The sequence below is a fragment of the Muntiacus reevesi genome, chromosome 9 (genome assembly GCF_963930625.1).
Source record: "Muntiacus reevesi chromosome 9, mMunRee1.1, whole genome shotgun sequence".
Classification (NCBI taxonomy): domain Eukaryota; kingdom Metazoa; phylum Chordata; class Mammalia; order Artiodactyla; family Cervidae; genus Muntiacus; species Muntiacus reevesi.
Genome location: NC_089257.1, coordinates 18,313,206 through 18,335,096, shown reverse-complemented (window position 1 = coordinate 18,335,096; position 21,891 = coordinate 18,313,206). Strand labels below are relative to the sequence as shown.

Here is a 21,891-nt window from a genome sequence, read left to right as displayed (position 1 = left end):
AGTGATTTTTAAGAAAATTTTACTTGGAGGACAGTCCAGGACTTCTTTCCATTCTAAAACCATAATCATTGAAAAGAAAGAAATGGCATTCTTGGGAAGATAGAGACAAGGTTCTTGAGCCAGGAGACACTGACAAGTTGTTTGTTGACAGTGCTAAGTCACTTCAGTTGTGTCTGATTCTTTCCGACCCTATGGACTATAGCACACCAGGCTCCTCTCTGTGATTCTCCAAGCAAGATAACTGGAGTGGTTTGCCATTTCCTTCTCCAGGGGATCTTCCTGACCCAGAGTCTGAACCCACATCTCTCATGTCTCTTATGGGTAAACTAAGCCACCTGAGACTTAGTTTGTGGGAAGGGTGGAAAGATAACAATTGTAGTCTGGCCTTACCACTTTTCTCTCCTCTCAGTTCAAGGATAAATCCTTTCCCCTTCAATGTCACAAAGTGTAACAAAGAGTAAAGGATGCTGTGAAATTAGATTTGACAGTAGCAAGTGTAGGGTTGTTGATGGGGTATACTATTCCTGCAGGTTAAGCACTATGTAACACAAAGTTTCTTTTAAATCCTTCCACAGTATAATTTGCACAAGGTGTAGTTAATTTAGCATTACTTCTGCTATTTTCACACTGTAAGGTACACGATTTAACACGGCCACTTAAAGATGTTTCTCAAGAACTCAGATTGAAGACACCTAACATTTATTAAGTTTCTATTGTGTTCCAGGCATCGTGCTAAATTCTGTAAATACACTATCTCATTTAATCCTCCCGACAGAAAAGCTATGCCCATTTCATTAAAAAAGCAGGGTACCCGACCTAGATTATACACCAAGTAAAAGGGTATCCTGAAACTCAGATCTTTTCTGTTAAGCAAACTTTGTTAGCACTAGAGATCCACGACGAATAGGGCGTGGTCCTATTCTCAGTGCTAGGATCGAAATCTGCACCGGCTGCAGGGAAAACAAACGAGGCGCATGTCAGACGCTCACTGGAGCTCAGGATAAAAGTCAAACCATGTTGCTCAGCGCTTCGTGACCAGGTTCCCCAACGCCTTTGCACTTCCGCTGGGGCTCGGTAGCTCTTCCCGCACGGACCAAAGAAGCGAGAGCTTGGATGTCTCTCGTCTTTGGTTAGGGGTGTGGGACTTCGGCCGAGGAAACGTCTTCATCCCCACCATCGCCGTAGCCCACCCTTAACGGGGCTCCATCGCACCCTTAATCTCTTGTGCTCCCCTCGAGCCCCGGCGCTGCCATCTTCACCTTCAGAGACCCGGCCCTTTCGGCTCGAGGGACTCCGAGCCGCCCGGAGTCCCGGGCTGTGGCGCCGGAAGAGGCGGTGGCGGCGGCGCGTGACGTCAAAGGACTTGCCTGCCGCCGTGGGCCTGTGGTTGGGAAGTGCTGGAATCGGGGCCGGGGTCCTGAGACTCCCACAGGCCGCCGGCGGCAGAGCAGACCCGGGGCAGCGCGGGGTTTGCTTTAGGAAGAGCGGCTTTAAAACCTGTGCGCCCGGCTCCGCTGGCAGGTGCGGCCTCCCGGCCTGTCCTTGCGAGTTGTGGGGACCGTCCTGAGGTCCCTTCCCCGGCGACCCCCGGGGACTTCATTCAGAGCCTCCCAGAAAAAAAGGGGGGGGGGGGCGGGGTCTAAAATAAAGTTGCTTAAGCCTTACTGAGAGGACCAGACTCTTTCACCTTCGAGCATTGCTTAATTCTCACTCGGACCGTGAGAGAGGTATTGGCTCCTCTGTTGACAGAGGAGGAAACTGACTCGGGAAGGGGAAGGCGTTTGCCTCAGGCCACGCCGCTGGGAAGGGTCAGGTTTGGATTCAAAGCGAGTTCTTTGGCTGCCGCCGGAGCGCTCGCTCTTGGCCCTGGAAGCCGGGTTCTCGTGCTTAATTCGGGTAAAGAATCTCGGCGTAGGGGGTAGGGGTTAGTTAATAGTTTGCGGGACTCCTGGGATAGGGTTCTGGAGTCTGTATTTTCAGCAGCCGTGCGGCGCACGTAACAGCACATCGCTCCCCTGTGAACACAGCAAGAATGATAGCTGGTTGTCGCGTTACGGTTTTAAGGCCTCAACTGAGAGAAAATATCATACGAGAGCTTCCTCTACAAATCATATGGGACTGGAGAGTAGGTATTTGGTTCTGCCGTTAACTCTGTGAGCAGATGGCAGCCTCTGTTCTCTTCCACTTATTAAATAAGAAAACTTACATGCTTGTCACTTGGGGGAATTTGTTAAACATACAGATTCCCAGGACCAGCTTAGTTCTACTGAATCAGAAAGTCTGGGGGTGGGGCTGGGAATTTGTAGGCTAAACAAGCTATTTATTAAAAAGAGCCTGTTAACCTTTGAGAACTTTTGAGTGAAGTTGTCTTGGACCTATGAAAGAATGGACTATAGGTCCATACGTGCCCCAACTTTCCCGTTTTGTTGGGTTTTGTTTTGTTTTGCGAATGTGTATGCTCTGTATTTGATGTGGGCTAGACTTTTATTCTTGCCTGCAGAATCCCAGAGACTGCGGAGCCTGGTGGGCTGCCGTCTCTGGGGTCGCACAGAGTCGAATACGACTGAACCGACTTAGCAGCAGCAGACTTTTATTGGCAAAAATGTCAAATTAATATTACTGGTCATTATTGTGTGGATTTTTTACTTAACTGAAGACTGGAACGTGGTCAAATTTGAACGTTAATTACCTGTTGATTTCCTGAGTGACACTGGGTGAACCACTTAACCTTGTGGCCCTTACGTATCAGTTTATCATCATCACCTACAATGCTTGTTTCAATGACAGACACCTGTATCCATCCAACATCAAATCTTCTGAGACAGGTCATAGGTGTTTTTAACAAGCTTCAAGAGAAGTTTGATGCAGCCTGTGATGGTGGAGTATGGAAATGCCCTGGGAAACTGAGTTTTAGCCTATTTCTGAATCTTCATGTAGGTGGCATATTACAGTTTCATTGTGTTGTCCTCTTGGGGGTCTAATAAGAGTAATGTGGTTTATGGTAGGTCCTGGTTTTAGAATTTCTTAGTATCTACTTTCTTGTGAATGAAGTGAAAGTACTATGATAAGCTAAATCATTAAAAGATAAACATTGCAAAAGATACAACATTAAAAGCAGCATCCCCAAGTAAATTAGTAGGCTCCTGATTGAGATGTTGTGATCTCAGAGTTGATTTCATGTAGACGCACTGATTGCTATTGAGTCATCTCATCTACTTAAAAGGCTTATAATTATCCCTTGGTAGTCAAAGCTTTCACAACCCCAACTTAAAGCTTTTTTTTTTTCTTTAAACAGATACCATTGCATAGTTTGAATCAGGAATGAACTTTTCTGAAAGCTAAGAGTAGAAGTCTTGATCAGCATGGAAGACAAAAGACGGCGAGCCCGAGTGCAGGGAGCCTGGGCTGGTCCTGCTAAGAGCCAGGCCGCTGCTCAGCCAGGCAAGGACCTGTGGGGATCTCCTGTTTTTGTGTATGTGTGTGGACCAGTATCGTTCTCTTTTAAGTGATGTTAAGGTTTGAATCTTATCTTTCTTCAGCTCCCACTGCTGAGAACCATCTCCAACAGAGACCTGGTAAAACCTGGATGAACAAGGAGCAGCATCTGTCTGACAGACAGTTTGTGTTCAAAGAACCCCAGGAGGTAAATTCTTGTTTCTTCTTCAACAGTAACAAAGATTTATTTATAAAAGCAACAGTCACATAGTAGACACTCAAATAAATAGTGATTGAATAAACTCACTAATAGAGAACTGAAAGGCCTATAGTAATAATGAAATGTGGAGTATCAGTTTCTTAGTATGTCTGAGGATTCTTTGTAGTCTTCTCCCAATTTATAGGCATGTATAATTCCCCTTTTCTTTTTGCCAAGGAGATGTACTGTGACTAGAGGTTATACCATGACTAGAGTTTGCATTAGTTATTTAAGTCTAACAGTCCTAAACATGCTAGTATATCAAATATCTCTGGAATTGGATTGAAATTCTAGCTACTGCAATGCTTAATCCCGCTAGGAAAAATGTAAGAAACAGGAAAGAGTTGCCATTTTTAATAACATGGGGGAAAAGAGCTAAATATCAGGTATCTTGCTGTAGTAATGATTGCATAAATAATGATTAAAACCTCTTATTTCCTAATATGTCTTCTGTTTTTAAAAATCCCTTGGAAAGAATGTTTTTTCCAGAGCTGCTTACTGCTAGGAAAACATTCTAATTTTGTCATCCTTTACTGCCTACTAGTCACTCTGGAGTAGTTCTAAGAAGAGTAGAACCAGAACTTTCTGGTGGGATACTAAGAGCTTAGAATAAAACAGGGATAGCTTTAAACCTGCCTTAACTAGAAATGAGAGGATGCCGTAATTCTGCAAGGAAGCCTCCCTGGGGATTAGGAATCATTCAGAAATAACATCTGACTGTTTCTCTGCAGGTGGTACGCAGAGTTCCAGAGCCACGAGTGATCGAGTAAGTACACTGCTGCACCCCTGGAGCTGTTGCCCACAGTGAAATGGAGAGCCCCGGATCTTTCCCTCTGCCTGGTTTTTCCATCTGGAAAAGATAATGGCCAATTAGTGTCTTAAATTTGAAGCTGGGATATCCCTGTCTCAGATATCTTTAAACCTGGTCTTTTGAGAAGCCTTTCTGAATTTGCTGATGGTGTGGAAAATGCAACCGGATAGCTGTTCCTTAAACTCTGACTGGTGTAGATTTCTTGACCCTGTTTGACTAACATATATGCAGATAGCAGCTAAACTATCCCTTAGGTAAAGACACAGAGGAATTTTTTTTCCTGAGTTATTGAAACATGGTTCCTCAAAAAACCTTTTAGTATCAATTTACTAGCAATGCTATGAAAACTGCTAGAAATCTAGAAGCTCTTACAGTTCATTTATTAAAACCACAGAATTGTTCCAGAGCAATTAAATGATAATAAACATTTATATTGATCTGTGTCTAAAAATATTCTTTTTCAAAATGATGAAAGATGCTTTGATTTCTCTTGTCCTGCTTCTCAATTTTTATCTAATGCAGATAAATTATCTGTAGAAAGCATGCTTTTATTTATTTAAGCAAATTAGCATTATATATGTGTGCTATTGTTCATGAGCAAGTATTAAGCTGTTTGGCTGTTTGGCTGCTTGCAGGTCAAGTTGTATATCTTAGAAAAGTTTGAAACTAACACAAGTGTCATCATGTTTTCAGAGAGGGTGTGTAGTTGTGGCTTGGCCACTAGTCAGCTATGTAACTAGTCCTTAGGTAAGTTATTGCTGTCTCTCTGGACTTTTGTTTCCTTCCCTGTAATATTAATGGGTTGGACTATATAATCACTGAAGACCCAGTCTGGTACCTCTAACAGTCTTTGTTTTGCAAATACAAATGTGATACTGCCTCCATCGATGGTAAAGAGAAGAAGCAAAGCCAAGAAACCTATTACAAGCTACAGATGGGACATTCAGATTGAAAAAAGGGACAATTGTGAACTTCCAAGGCAGAGACAAAAAATGATGGTACTCGTTCCTACTTGACCATAGGGTTTGTTAATTCTGTTTATGTAAAATTAGCCATGCTAGATTTTTTTAATAGCCAGAAATACCCCTCACATTTGGAGTGAACCATTTTCTAAATATCACCCAAAATATAGCACTGAAATACTAGCAGTCTAGGAAACTTTATAGCCAACTAATATTTTGAAATATGCTATTCGTTTATGATAATAACTCTGCCTACATTTTGTCTCCGAGTGGCTTGCACATCCCCCAGCTCAGAGGTTATGAACAGCTGAGTCACAGAAAAGGATGACGTAAATACTGTCCCTTTATATTATTCTCCAATACTTACCTCTGAGAAGCGGCCGACACAGCTATCTGGACAGAAACACCTATCCAGTCTGGATCACGTTTCTTACCGTGACGTGCCCTTCTGTAACAGTTTTGTACTTTTGTACATTTGATTAAGTTCAGTAAACTTTTTACTGTTCATCAATTGTGTGCTAGGCACTGGGAGACAGAAAAGTCACCCATTCCAGCCCTTCAGCAGCTCATAGTGTAGTAAATGAAATAGACATATAGTCCGACAATTTGTGATCCTGACTATCTTCGAATAGTATACTTGTAGGTGAGGTGTAGTGGTCACAGAGGATGAGATATGTAGCATTATTTGACTGGATTACAGGCCAGGAAAGGCTTAGACAAAGTGATACTGAGCTGAGATTTTTTTTTTTTTTTTTTTTTTTTTTTTTTTTTTTTAATATTATTTTATTAGTTGGAGGCCAATCACTTTACAACATTTCAGTGGGTTTTGTCACACATTGACATGAATCAGCCATATAGTTACATGTATTCCCCATCCCGATCCCCCCTCCCACCTCCCTCCCCACCCGACTCCTCAGGGTCCTCCCAGTGCACCAGGCCCGAGCACCTGACTCATGTATCCCACCTGGGCTGGTGGTCCGTTTCACCATAGATAATATACATGCTGTTCTTTCAAAACATCCCACCCTCACGTTCTCCCCCAGAGTTCAAAAGTCTGTTCTGTATTTCTGTGTCTCTTTTTCTGTTTTGCATATAGGGTTATCGCCACCATCTATCTAAATTCCGTATATATGTGTTAGTATACTGTAATGTTCTTTATCTTTCTGACTTACTTCACTCTGTATAATGGGCTCCAGTTTCATCCATCTCATTAGAACTGATTCAAATGAATTCTTTTTAACGGCTGAGTAATATTCCATGGTGTATATGTACCACAGCTTCCTTATCCATTCATCTGCTGATGGGCATCTAGGTTGCTTCCATGTCCTGGCTATTATAAACAGTGCTGCGATGAACATTGGGGTGCACGTGTCTCTTTCAGATCTGGATTCCTCAGTGTGTATGCCCAGAAGTGGTATTGCTGGGTCATATGGCAGTTCTATTTCCAGTTTTTTAAGAAATCTCCACACTGTTTTCCATAGTGGCTGTACTAGTTTGCATTCCCACCAACAGTGTAAGAGGGTTCCCTTTTCTCCACACCCTCTCCAGCATTTATTGCTTGTAGACTTTTGGATAGCAGCCATCCTGACTGGCGTGTAATGGTACCTCATTGTGGTTTTGATTTGCATTTCTCTGAGCTGAGATTTTTGAAGGATGAATTAGAATTTTCCACTGGACCAAAGCTGGGGGTGAGTTGGATTGGGATGCTAGATAGTGGGGACGCATACCAGCATGTAGAAGAGCGTGGGATCAAACACGTGGTGGTGTATTCAGGAGATTCCAAGCAGTAACTACCCTGGAGGATGCTGAGTCTGTGGGAACTGTCAGGAGGTGGAGCTCTATCATGGGCACCTTCAACTTCTGTTCCGTGTATCTCTGTTCCAGGCTCCAAGGCACCCCTTTTTGTGTGATAGATTCCCATACCACATCAACCTGAATTATGGGTGAAATATGAAGGTATAGGACAAGAATTTACTTTATCCTGGCCTTTGCCTTCATGGCCTGATTTTGTCAGGATTCTCTACCTAGGGCCATTAATGGTTACCACCATCTTACCCCTTATCTCAGTGATAGAAGAAGGTGGGGCTATACTTCCCTCATCGTGTACCCTCATCGGGAAGTGGTTTTGGTGAGCTGGGACTTTGTGCACTCTGAAGGACAACTCTTCCTTCCCCTACATGCAGTATATTGTTTAACTTGGTACTAATAAGTCTTTGTTTCCTTGGTTTCTTTAGTAAAGAGGGTGTGTATGAAATCAGCGTGTCGCCCAGAGGCGTATCTAGGTAAGTGAGTTCTCACTGGAACGGGATTATAATTATCACTTACTCAAAGTCTTTTGAAATATTTAGAATGTTTTCCTTGTAAGATGTTTACCTTGATTAAAGTCGGTAATATATGCCCTTAAATTCCTGGAGAGCAAATATGTGGTAATATCTCCTTTTATACTAGCTTCAAAACATTTTCATAACCTCTCTGTCAGGTATAGTATTAACTATTACTTCTCCAGTTTTTCATGTGAGGAAATGAGGTCCAGGGAGATTCAGTACTTTGTCCTAGTGCTACACAGTAGTTTAATATTAAAGTTGAGTCTACTCTCAACTTCTGTGCTGTGAGTGATGTATTATTGTTAGATTGTTGTAGTTGTTCAGTCGCTAAGTCATGTCCAACTCTTTGGAACCCATGGACTGTAGCATGCCAGGCTCCTTTGTCCTCTGCTGTTTCCCGGAGTTTGCTCAAATTCATGTCTGTTGAACTAGTGATACTATCTAACCATCTCATCCTCTGCCACCCGCTTCTCCTTTTGCCTTCAAGTCTTTCCCAGCATCAGGGTCTTTCCCAACAAGTCAGCACTTCACATCATGTGGCCAAAGTATTAGAGCTTCAACTTCAGCATCAGTCCTCCCAATGAATATTCAGGATTTATTTCCTTTAGGATTGACTGGTTTGATCTCCTTTCAGTCCAGGGGACTCTCAAGAGTCTTCTCCAGCATCACAGTTTGAAAGCATCAGTTCTTTGGTGCTCAGCCCTCTTTGTGGTCCAGCTCTCACATCTGTAATGAGCACTGGGAAAATCACAGCTTTGACTGTGTGGACCTTTGTCAGCAAAGTGATGGTCCTGCTTTCTGATACGCTGTCTAGGTCTGTCATAGCTTTCCTCCAAGGAGTTAGCGTCTTAATTTCATGGCTACAGTCACCATCTGCAGTGATTGTGGAGCCCAAGAAAAAAAAGCTGTCACTGCTTCTGCTTTTTCCCCTTCTATTTGCCATGAAGTGATGAGACCAGATGCCATAATCTTAGTTTTTTAAATGTTGAGTTTCAAGTCAACTTTTTCAGTCTCCTCTTTTACCTTCATCAAGAGGCTTTTCAATTCCTCTTCACTTTCTGCCAGTAGAGTGGTATCATCTGCATATCTGAGGTTGTTGATATTTCTCCTGGCAATCTTGATTCCAGCTTGAGCTTCATCCAGCCCAACATTTCACCTGATGTACCCTGCATATAAGTTAAATAAATAGGGTGACAATATAGAACCTTGATGTACTCCTTTCCCAATTTCGAACCAGTTCATTGTTCCATGTCTGGTTCTAACTGTTGCTTCTTGACCCACATACAGCCTTCTCAGGAGACAGGTAAGGTGGTCTGGTACTCCCGTCTCTTGAAGAATTTTCCACAGTTCATTGTGATCCACAGAGTCACAGGTTTTAGCATAGTCAATGAAGCAGAGGTAGATATTTTTCTCGAATTCCCTTGCTTTCTCCATGATCCAGCGAATGTTGGCAGTTTGATCTCTGGTTCCTCTGCATCTTCGAGACCCAGCTTGTACATCTGGACGTTCTCAGTTCATATATTGCTGAAGCCTACTTGAAAGATTTTGAATATAATGTTGTTATCATGTGAAATGAGTGCAGTTGTATGATAGTTTGAACATTCTTTGACATTGCCCTTCTTTGGGATTGGAATGAAAACTGACCTTTTCCAGTCCAGTCTTGAGTTTTCCAAATTTTCAGACATATTGAGTGCAGCACTTTAACAGCATCATCTTTTAGGATTTTAAGTGGCTCAGCTGGAATTCCATCACCTCCACTAGCTTTGTTTGCACTAATGCTTCCTAAGGCCCACTTGCCTTCACATTCCAGGATGTCTGGCTCTAGGTGAATGACCACACCATCAAGGTTATCCCAGTCATTAAGACCATTTTGTATAGTTCTGTGTGTTCTTGCCACCTCTTGTTAATCTCTGCTGCTTCTGTTAGATCCTTCCTGTTTCTGTCCTTTTCCTGTGCCCATCCTTGTGTGAAATGTTCGCTTGGTATCTCCAATTTTCTTGAAGAGATCTCTAGTCTTTGCCATTCTATTGTTTTCCTCTATTTCTTTGCCTTGTTCATTGAAGAAGGCCTTCTTATCTCTCCTTGCTATTCTCTGGAACTCTGCATTCAGTTGGGTGTGTCTTCCCCTTTCTCCTTTGCCTTTCACTTCTCTTCTTTGCTCAGCTCTTTGTAAAACCTCCTCAGACAACGACAGCCTCCTTGCATTTCTTTTTCTTTGGAATGATTTTGGTCACCACCTCCTATATAGTATCTGTAGCTCTGCAAGCACTCTGTCTACCAGATCTAATGCCTTGAATCTATTTGTCAATCATAAGGGTTTTGACTTAGGTCATACCTGAATGGTCTACTGGTTTTCATTACTTTCTTCAATTTAAGCCTGAATTTTGCAATACAGAGCTCATGATCTGAGCCACAGTCAGCTCCAGGTCTTGTTTTTGCTAACTGTATAGAGTTTCTCCATCTTGAGCTGTAAAGAACATAATCTGATTTCAATTTTGACCATCTGGTGAGATCTATATGTAAAGTCATCTTTTGGGTTGTTAGAAAAGGGTGTTTGCTATGACCAGCATGTTCTCTTGACAAAACTATTAGTGTTTGCCCTGCTTTATTTTGTACTCTTAAGGCCAAACTTGCCTGTTATTTTGGGTATTTTTTGTGGGCTTCCCTGGTAGCTCAGCTGGTAAAGAATCCGCCTGCAATGCAGGAGACCCTGGTTTGATTCCTGGGTTGGGAAGATCTGCTGGAGAAGGGATAGACTACCCACTCCAGTATTCTTGGGCTTCCCTGGTGGCTCAGCTGATAAAGAATCTGCCTGCAATGTGGGAGACCTGGGTTTGATCCCTGGGTTGGGAAGATCCCCTGGAGAACGGAAAGACTGCTCACTTCAGTATTCTGGCCTGGAGGATTCCATGGACTGTATAGTCCACAGGGTCACAAAAAGTTGGACACAACTGAGTGACTTTCACTTCCACTTTTGGGTATTTCTTGACTTTCTACATTTGCATTTCAATCCCTTATGATGAAAAGAACATCTGTTTTTTTGTGTGTTCTAGAACGTGTTGTAGGTCTTCGTAGAACCAGTCAACTTCAGCTTCTTCGGCATCAGTTGTTGGGGCATAGACTTGGATTACTGAATTGTTGAATGGTTTGCCTTGGAAATGAACCAAGATCATTCTGTCATTTTTGAGGTTGCACTGCATTTTGGACTCTTCTGTTGACTGTGAGGGCTAGTCCACTTCTAAAGGATTCTTGTCCTCAGTAGTAGATGTAATTAATGGTTATCTGAACTAAATTCACCTGTTCATGAATTTAATTCATTTTAGTTCACTGATCCGTAAGATGTCAGTGTTCAGTCTTACCATCTCCAGCTTGACCATGTCCAGTTTACCTTGATTCATAGATCTAACATTCCAAGTTCCTATGAAATACCATTCTTTACAGCGTTGGACTTTACTTTCCCCACCAGGCACATCCGTAACTGAGTGACATTTCTGCTTTTGCCCAATCACTTCATTCTTTCTGGAGCTATTAGTAATTGCCCTCTGCTTTTCTCCAGTAGCATATTGGATACCTTCAGACCTGGCTGGGGGGAGGGGGCTCATCTTCCAGTGTCGTATCTTTTTGTCTTTTCATACTGTTTATTGGGTTCTTGCAGCAAGAACACTGGGGTGGATTGCTGTTTCCTTCTCCAGTGTACCGTGTTTCGTCACAACCCTTCACTGTGTCCCATCTGTCTTGGGTGGCCCTGTGCAGCATGGCTTTATTGCTTCATTGAGTTACACAAGCCCCTCACCATGACAAGACTATGATCCATGAAGGGGATTGTTTATTATTGCATGTATTATTATGTTGATCATGCATTATTATATATAATATATGTTGTTATATTGTATTGCTATATAAAGGTAGATTTCAGTAACATTAAAGCATATGTGATTTAGAATATGTTAGACAGTAGTCATTGTTTCATTTTGAAAGCATCACCTTAGTGCATGTTACTGTAAATCAATGAGACATTTAAATAAATCAGAATTTATATATCTAAGTGAATTGCCTGGAAAGAGCTGCTTTTGGATTTGGAAGTTTCTAGTAGTCCAGTGGCACTGCCATTGTTACAACCCTTTTCAGAAGTTCCGTTTTCAGAGCTTCCCTTTTAGAGCAAGTTTAATCGTCACACAAGAAAGCCAGTTGCGTTCTTTTGTCACATGTCACTGTTAACCTGGTGTGGCCTCAGGTGAGCTTCGGCTCTTTCGAGATATCAGCTCACAGTGTGTGTGTGTGAGCCAGATTATTGTGCCTTACGCTGAAAACGTGTATAGTGCTGTGTGTCCACTATGTCTTAGTGAAACTGGAAAAAAATAATGATTCAGATCAGACATTGTAAACTGTACAGCTGGTTACAATTAATAAACTCCTTGTTAAACTGTTAAAAAAAAATCAAACGTACCTTCAGAGAGGGAAAATACATTACCAGCAAGGCTGTTGAAGAGCATGTTCCATGTCTTTCAGAACATTTCTTGAGAAAGTTATCCAGAAATCCAAATGCATTGTTAAAATGAAATAGTGCATTAGGGACATTGAAATCAAAACCACAATGATATACCACTTTATATTCACTAGAATTTCCACAATCAAAAAGACAGTAGTAAGTGTTGTTATAAGAAAGAATGTGGAAAAACTAGAGCCTTCCTGTATTCCTGGTGGAATATAAAATAGTACAATCCACTTAGAAAAAAGTTCGGTGGTTTCGTATACCTTTATCATATGACCCAGCAGTTTCACGCTTAGATATCTTATTCAAGAGAAATGAAAACATACATCCACACAAAAACTTGTGTGTGAAGGTTCATAGCAACATTCAAAATAGACAAAAGTAGAAACAACTCAAATCTCCACCAGTTGGTGAATGGACAAACAAAAGGTGTTATATCTATATAGTGAAATATTTTATTCCACCATAAAAGGAAATGTTGTTTTGATAATGTGCTACAACATGAAAAAAAACCTTGAAGACGTTACCCTAAGTTGAATTCTATAGTATATTAGACTATACCTCAGTTATACCTCAGTTAAAGAGAGAGAGAAGAGATATCCAAAACAATTCTGAGCTGACTTGGCATTGTTGAAATAAGTGTGTGTTCAGTGAGAGAAAAAAATCCTCATTTGAATATCTTTAGTTTGTTGCAGTTGTAAATGATTGATTTCCCTACGACTGGCATGGTCTTGGAAGACTATCAATTGTTAAAGTAACACAGGGCCAAGCATTTTATTATTCTACTTTTCACAGATGCTATCAGGTCGAGATCACCTTTGTTACAGATGAGAAAAGCCAAGGTTCAGAGAGGTTAAGTAACTTGTCCAAGTTTTCACAGCCCAGCAGTGCTGGGGTAGTGTTTGAACCATGTCTGTGAAAGCCATCATGTACCTCCTTATACTTCATTGCCTGGTTTATTGCCTGTCTTAACTTGGCAGAGGTTGATTTTTCATCTGGAGCATCATGATCTGGGTGATAACCACCCTCTGTAGGTGTGGCAAGTTGATTTCATCTACCCCACCAAAGGAAGCATCGTCCAGATTAATTTACTCCGCTAATGGTTGGTGTCTACCCCATCTTCTGTGTTCTTTAGTTAGTAACTGTTCTTTCTGTATCCAGGGTGTGTTTATGTCCTGGCTTTATTGACTTGAAAGAGGCCGACTTGGTGTTTGAACAGCTTTGTCGGGATGTTCCCTGGAAACAGAGGACCGGCATCAGAGATGGTAAGTGGATATCTTGAGATCACTGTTGTTGATGTTTGGCCCTCCTTTCCAGATTGTTTTCCAGTACCCTTGCTTCTTAGTATCGCAGCCAGACTTACGCAGAGATTTTCAAAGCCTAACTGGAACCGTAAGGATAGGCAGGAATTCGCCAAAGGGGACAGAGAAGAGTGTTCCTCGCAGAAGAAACAGCACATGGTTCTCAGTGTATGGCAGAAGGTAGGCTTTCCAGGAAAGGAAGGAGGTTTGGTTTGGCTGAGCTGTGGTTGACGTGCTTTTCTCCCTTAGTGTTTGATCACTGTTCGTTACTTCAGATGGTGCCAGCGTCCCTCTTTCTTCATAGAAGCTTCCAGAACTTGTTTTTTTCTGATTCTGTTTGGCATATATTCTTTTTATCATCCTTTTATTCTCACTCTAGTTTCACTAGAAGTGTCCTTTAGCTTCAACATTTTTATTATTCTCCTGAGCTTGTCAAGATTACCTGACTTGAAAAAAAAAAAAAGATTACCCAACTTGGAGCGGGTTCTACACCAGCAACAGTACCTGCTGTACCAGAGGTGGTCACTGGGCGGCGGCGATGCTCTAGCGTAGAATCTTTTTTTTTTCCTGGCACATTGAGTGATTTTAAAATTTCTGTGGAGAAAGAGGCAAAGTATACTGGCATCACTTTTGCACCAGGCATCAGAAGGAGAGTCAGCTCTTTCAGGGCAGCCTTCTGATTCCCAGAAGTTTCTACAGAAGGCTTTTTGGTGGCAGACTTAGCTTCAATTGCTGGCTCTTTCAAAGTGATTGTTTATTTTAGACAAATGATAGTTAGTTAAGTAATTTTCTGATTCTTAATTTTTCTGATCAAGTAAATAGAGCTAATAATAATACCTATCTTGCAAGGTTGTTGTGATAATTAAATGAGACAGTGCCTGATACGTACTTAACAGAATGCTTGGTACATAGTAAGCCTTCAGTGAATGTTAACTGCTTTTATTATTATTGTTATTGTTGTAGTGGTTGAAGTCAGTTGTAGGGAAAAATAGCAGATCTGCGGGTAGCTCCTTCTCTAATTATAAAGTGGACATCAAAAACTTCTGACTAAAATTAACTGTGTGCTGTGGTGGGTCAGAACACCTTTTTCTTTATTTGGAATCAAAAGGGCTTAGATAGTGGTGGCACATGGGTGAACAGTTGGTTTTGTTTCCTGTATGGATGTTCATGCCACAATTTCCTACCTGCAAGGGTTCCGACTCTGTGTCCTGCATCTTAGACCCTCTCTAATGTGAATCCTTCTGTCCTGCGGTGTGACTCCCTCACTCTTGTTTGTGTCACCACTGACACAAATAGGTTAAACACTTTCTCACCCCATAGCTTCACCCATACTGGTTCTGCCAATATACCTTCACTTGCCATCCTTTTAGCAGTCGCCATTCCATTCCTGATGTCCCGTGCCCTTTATGAAGGTGGAACCTTGGGTGGGAGCCCGTCCTGCCTCTTCCTTTGTATTTCTCATAGCTCCTTATACATTGCTAGGCAGGGTGTTGGCCCTCGGTAGGTACACCTAAAATAACATTGAACCCTTTCAAAGGCCCTGTATTTTCTTTCTTAGATGTAACTTACCAGCAACCAAGACTTACAGCATGGTATGGAGAACTTCCTTACACTTATTCAAGAATCACTATGGAACCAAATCCTCACGTATGTTGGAATGTTGTTATTGGTGTGGTTTTATAGATGATGTACTGTGACTGTAGAGTATGTAAAATACTGTAAAATAACAGTAAGTGACCTTGCGGAGCTGCGTGGTGGTTCCTAGTTCAAAAAACCCTCCGAGTTCCAACACTGAGTCCTTGTGCATATCACCATTGATGTGCTTTTGATCCACAGATGAAGTCAGAGGATGAGGAAAAAAACTGAAACTAGAGTAAACTAGAACCAGACGCAAGGATTTCAGAGAAATGAATCATTTCTTTTCCTTATCTCCCGCTTCCCCAAGCTTTTCTGCCATAGCTGTTTGTGTATCTCCTGGTACATATTTGCTGTGGTTCCACATCTTTATGACTGACCAGTGAGGTCAGAATGTTTCTTTCCACGTCTCAGGCTCTTTTGCCATTTGTGAGAAAAATCTGTTGCTTTTCTTGTTGACTTAGTATTCATTCTGTGGCTGCAGTTCTCATACTTATCATTGCTTTGGCTTGTCTCTACTGCGTCTTGTGTTTTTAAAAATGTCCATGAAAGATAAAGAGATTCTAATATACAAATTAAGCTTATCCAGATGATGGAATTAAGATCCAAGAAATAGCTCTCTGTTTAGTCCCTGGAATCTTGCCTTTGGCAAATAATAATATGGTTTTTGTGTTTTGTTTTTTTTAAAGACTTTGAAGAAAATGGAGTTTTTGCTTATGGCATTGGAATAAAGAGAAATGTGACACATTTAGAACTCCTAGTAATTTCTTATTATAAACTAGCATTTTACTAAAATGTTTGGAGGTCAAATATTGACTGAAGGGAACATGACTTTTTCACATGAAGAGATAGATGGGTGCTCTGGTTTCTAAGGCTGCATTTAGAATGTAACCCGGGGAAGTACAGAGAACCCCTTTATATCTGAAATTGACTTGGAAACATGAAGAGAATTGAACTAGGTCAGTTCAGCATAAACTGCTGGCCATGTTTCTGTCAGAATTAGTGTGTCTTCTTATCAGCAGTTACAGCAGAGAAGTTGAGGATTAAATAGCCTGTGGGAAAGAAGTTCTTTCACTCTAGCTAATCTTTCAGAACAGGATTTCTCAACCTTGGTATCACTGACATTTCAAGCACAGTAATTCTATGTTGTTAGGTTGTCGTGTGCATTGTAGGATGTTTAGCAGTATCTGTGACTTCTGCCCCCTAGATGCCAGAGGCACCCCTTACCCAGTCAAGGCAACTAAAAAAATGACTCTGGATACTGCTAAACATCTGTTGGGGTTCCAAACTGACCTTACTTGAGAACCACTGCTTTAGGTTAAACGTAAGACATGTAGGGTCTGCTGAGATAGACTGACCAACTATGCTTGGGGACATTTTGACAACTCTTCAAAAGAATTGTTTGAATGACAACCCTTTTCTTATGTCATAAGTAATACATGTTTATTATTGAAAATTTAGAAACTATAGATAAATATGAAGAATATTAAAATTTTGGATAACACTTCCATCCGATGTTTTGGTTTCAGTCTTTTTTTTCTTTTTAGGCAAATATATAAAGAGAATTTATTTTTATATAAAATCAGTTATTCATATGCTACATTTAATTTTGCTATATTAACATATTCTATTATCATAAGATTGTCATATTAGAATTCTTTAATTTGAATTTGACTGGCTCATAACTTTGTATTTATTGCTAATAGATTTAATTTGTATACCATCTGGAACAAAATCAGAACAGATGTCCCTTTCTCAGATTTTTTAAGGGAAGATTCCCTAATGTGTATATATATGTTGGGGTTATTAGTTTAATTTTAAAGTTGCTTTTACCTCAAGCTTAGTATTCCATAGCATAGGAGGAGGTTCAATCATAGGTACTTAAACATCTTTTAGTCTTTTATTTGGCTGCCCTGGGTTTTCATTGCGGCACGCAGGCTTTCTCTAGTTGCAGCACGTGGGGGCTTCTCCAGTTGCGCCTTGCGGGCTTCTGTCATTGGGGAGCATGAGTGGGTGGCTTCTACAGCGCATGGGATCAGCAGTTGCTGCTTGCGGGCTCGCTAGTTGCCCCACAGCATGTGGGATCTTATTCCCCAACCAGGGATCAAACCTGTGTTCCCTACACTAGAAGGTGTATTCTTAACCACTGGACCTCCAGGGGAAGTCCCTTTTAGTCTTTTTTTCAAGCTAAATGTTATATGAATCCACTGTATGAAAATAAAAGAGTACCCTCACTGACTGGCAGTCCCACCAGCTTGACCGCTTCTTTCTCCTGTGGTCCCAGAGGCATCTCTGTGGCACCTGGGTGTCTGCAAAACACTGTTTGAAGTCCACCAAATAGGTCCTTGTATCTTCTCATACTCTTTTCCTCAAATGTCTTTTAAGGATAGAATGTCTTCACTGAACATTGAGATGACGCTGAGTTTTAATTTAGACTTTCAGTTCTGCGGGATCTGTATATAGAGTATTGGTTGGAAAGTCTAAATTAATCCCCTAGTTCATTATTCCTTGTTTTCTCCTTTTCTACTTACTTCACCACCAAAAATAACCAATAAAAAAAATATATTCACTTAGAAACATAATGCAAACTTGGTGTTAGCTCAGTCCCTAAGCAAGTCAAGGAAGTGCTAATTAGTTTCTCAGTTACATTGCCGAAAAGCTATCATCCTCCTTTACGTTTTTGTGTTTCTTGAAGTTAAGTGTATGATTCTAGCATCTGATCTTTATCCCCACGAAGATAAGCTTCTTCTTGTTGTTGTTCAGTCGTGGCCGATTCTTTGCGACCGCACAGACTGCAGCATGCTAGGCCTCCCTGTCCCTCACCACCTCCCATGGTTCACCCAAGTTCATGTCCACTGAATCAGTGATGCTGTCCAACCATCTCATCTTCTGCTGCCCTCTTCTCCTTTTGCCTTCTGTCTTTCCCAGTATCAAGCTTCCCAGGTAGTCCTAGTGGTAAAGAATGGCCTGCCAATGCAGGAGACTTAAGATACACAGGTTCAGTCCCTGGGTTAGGAAGATGCCCTGGAGAGGGAAATGGCAATCCACTGTTGTATTCTTGCCTGAAGAATCCCATGGACAGAGGAGCTTGGTGGGCTACAGTTCATGAGGTCACAAAAAGAGTCAGATATGACTTAGGGACTAAACTGTTATCTATAGCCCTTGAGAAAGAACTAAATATCCTTACCTATGCTTAATGACTTCTAATGACTTCCCCCGTATCAGGGTCTTTTCCAGTGAGTCAGCTGTTCACATCAGGTGGCCAAAATAATGTAGCTTCTGCTTCAGCATCTGTCCTTCCAATGAGTATTCAGATTTGATTTCCCTTAGAATTGACTGGTTTGATCTCCTTGCAGTCCAAGGGACTTTCAAGAATCTTCTCCAGCACCACAATTTGAAAGCATCAATTCTTCGGCATTCAGTCTTCTTTATGGTCCAACTTTCACATCCATATGTGACTACTGGAAAAACCACAGCTTTGACTGTATGGACCTTTGTCAGCAAAGTTAGGTTTGCTGTCTAGGTTTGTCATAGCCTTCCTTCCAAGAAGCAAGTGTCTTCCAGTTTCATGGCTGCAGTTACCATCTAGTGATTTTGGAGTCCAAGAAGAGAAAATTTGTCACTGCTTCCACTTTTTCTTCTATTTGCCATGAAGTGATGGGACCAGATGCCATGATCTTAGTTTTTTGAATGTTGAGTTTTAAGCCAGCTTTTTCACTCCCCTCTTTCACTTTCATCAAGAGTCTCTTTAGTTCCTCTTTACCTTCTGCCATTAGAGAGATATCATCTACATATCTGAGGTTGTTAATATTTCTCCCAGCAATCTTGATTCCGGCTTGAGCTTCATCTAGCCTGGCATTTCACATGATGTACTCTGCATGTAAGTTAAATAGACAGTGACAACATACAACCTTGTCGTACTCCTTTCGAAATTTCAAACCGGGCAGTTGTTCCATGTAAGGTTCTAACTGTTACTCCTTGACCCACATACAGGTTAAAGATAGCTTAAAGCCATAAAATAAATAGGAAATACAGCTTGATAACATTATTATGGAATTTCACTCTTGAATGTAGGTTAGTTTAATAACATTTAATGACATTTAAATAACATTTAATAACATTTAATGACTAAGTTTTGTTTGTTGTTATTGCAGTTTATTTTTTAAAATCATCTGCCTTAGAGGAGCTGAATAGATATTTTTCCAAAGAAGACATACAGATGGACAATGGTGGTGGTGTTGGTGGTTTAGTCGCTAAGTTGTGTCTGACTCTTGTGACCCCGTAGACTGTAGCCTGCCAGACTTCTCTGTCCATGGGATTCTCCAGGCAAGAATACTAGAGTGGGTTGCCATTTCCTTCTCCAGGACAAATGAACAATAGGCACGTGATAAGATGCTCAGCGTCACTAATTAGGGAAGTGCAAATCAAAACCATAGTAAGATATCATCACCTCATATCTGCTAGAACAGCTGTTATCTAAAAGGTAAGAAATAACAAGTGCTGGTGAGGATATGGAGAAAAGAGAGTTGCCATTCCCTGTTAATGGGAATTTAACTGGTGCAGCCATTATGGAAGTATCTCACAAAATTAAAATATCATATGATCCAGCTATTCCACTTCTGGTCATTTATCCAAAGAATATGAAAACACTAATTTGAAAATACATGTGCACCCCTGTGTTCATCACAGCGTTATTCACAATAGCCAAGATATGGCAGCAACCTAAGTACCCATCAACATATGAATGGATAAAGAAGATGTGATGTGTGTGTGTGTGTATCTGTATATATGTTGTTGTTTAGTCACTAAATTTTGTCCAACTCTTTGCAACCCCATGGACTGCAGCACACCAGGCTTCCCTACCCTCCACTACCTCCAAGAGTTTGCTCAAGTTCATATCCATTGAGTTGGTGATGCTATCTAACCACCTCATCCCCTACCGCCCTCTTGTCCTTTTGCCTTCATTCTTTCCCAGCATCAGGGTCTTTTCCAATGGGTTGGGTCTTCAAATCAGGTGGCCAAAATATTGGAGCTTCAGCTTTAGCATCAGTCCTTTCAATGAATATTCAGGGATGATTTCCTTTAGGATGGACTAGTTTGATCTCCTTGCAGTCCAGGGGACTTTCCAGAGTCTTCTCCAGCACCACAATTTGAAAGCATCAATTGTTTGGTGCTCAACCTTCTTCATGGTCCAACTCTCTTATATTTATAAATGGACTACTACTCAGCCATTTAAAAAAAGATGAAATCTTACCTTTTGTGAGACCATGGATGGACTTTGAGGATATTATGTTAAATAAGTCAGGTGGAGAGGGACAGATTTTGTATGATTTTATTAATGTGTGGAATATAAAAAATCAATAATATAAATGAACAAACCAAACATGTAGGTACGAGGAGCACAGTAGTGGTCACCAAGGGGGAAGGGACAGGATGGAGGGCACAACAGAGGAAGGAGGTCTACTGTGTGGTGACGGAGGGAAACTGAGTTTTTGGTGGAAGTGAACATGCTGTGTAGTTGGAGAAGGAAATGGCAACCCGCTCCAGTGTCCTTGCATGGAGAATCCCATGGACAGAGAAGCCTGGTGGGCTACAGTCCATGGGGTCACAAAGAGTCGGACACGACTGAGTGACTGAGCACACACGCATGTGCATGGTGGAAATACGATGTTATAAACCAGTGTCACTTCAGTAACATAAACAAAATCCTCTGCTAAGAATGTAATGCCACATCCGTAACAAGGAAGGCCAGCTTTTAACACGATTTCCACGAGACAGTGAAGCTGATTCCCACATATGCTCCCTGGAAGTTTTACCTCGTAATAGTCATGGGATATGCCTAAGAATGATATTATGCTTTCCTTTGCTGAGCATACATTTCTTCACTTCCAGACATAGAACATGGACTCTGAAGGGGTTCTCTAAAGTGGCAGTTCTTTTTTTTTTTTTTAATAATTTTAAAATTTTATTTATTTTTGGTTGTGCTGGGTCTGTGTTGCTGCGCAGGCTTTCTAGTTGCAGAGAGAGTGGGGGCCTGTCTCTAGTTGCGGTGCACAGGCTTCTCATTGTGGCGGCTTCTCGTTGCAGAGCTCGGTTCTAGGGTGCATGGGCTTCAGTAGTTGTGGCAGTTGGGCTCAGTAGTTGCAGCTTCTGGGCTTTAGCGCACAGGCTCAGTAGCTTGTGGCACATGGGCTTAGCTGTTCTGCAGCTTGTGGGATCGTCCCGGACCAGGGGTCGAACCCACATCCCCTCCATTGGCAGGCAGATTCTTGACCACTGAGCCACCAGGGAAACCCGAGTGGCAGTCCTTATAGTAGAATCTGTGGATCCCTGGAGGAAGTCCACGAAACTCTTTCTGGGAATCCACAGGGTCAAAATTATTTTTATGAGATTACTAAGACTAGGTGACATTTTTCACTGTGTTGAGTTTGCACTAGACAAAAACAGTGGTGACTAAAATTGTTGACGCCTTAGTATGAATCAGGGCATCGCCACCGAACTGTACTTGTAAGCATTGTTTTCTTTACCACATGCACTTCCAGTAAAAAAAAAAAATGATGGTTTCATTCAAGGGTGTCCTTTGATGAAACGATAAGCATTATTAGTTGTATTAAATCTTGATCTTTTAAAATTGTTTCATGAAATGGAAAGTGTGTATAAGGCATTCCTGCT

At 41.4% G+C, this 21,891-nt stretch overlaps 1 protein-coding gene across 7 annotated transcripts in view; it reads left to right on the top strand.

Moving 5' to 3' along the window:
- Window positions 1–1,351: 1,351 nt before the first annotated feature.
- Window positions 1,352–21,891, top strand: part of ALKBH3 (alkB homolog 3, alpha-ketoglutarate dependent dioxygenase) — a 40,405-nt gene continuing 19,865 nt past the window's right edge. The window contains exons 1-8 of one of the 7 annotated variants that reach the window (XM_065944352.1): window positions 1,352–1,521; window positions 2,065–2,125; window positions 3,296–3,441; window positions 3,540–3,643; window positions 4,426–4,460; window positions 7,702–7,749; window positions 13,445–13,548; window positions 15,143–15,231. In XM_065944352.1, the coding sequence (XP_065800424.1) occupies window positions 3,363–3,441; window positions 3,540–3,643; window positions 4,426–4,460; window positions 7,702–7,749; window positions 13,445–13,548; window positions 15,143–15,231 (459 nt within the window). In that variant the 5' untranslated portion in view covers window positions 1,352–1,521; window positions 2,065–2,125; window positions 3,296–3,362. The other 6 variants (XM_065944349.1, XM_065944350.1, XM_065944351.1 and 3 more) reach the window with 6 other exon arrangements.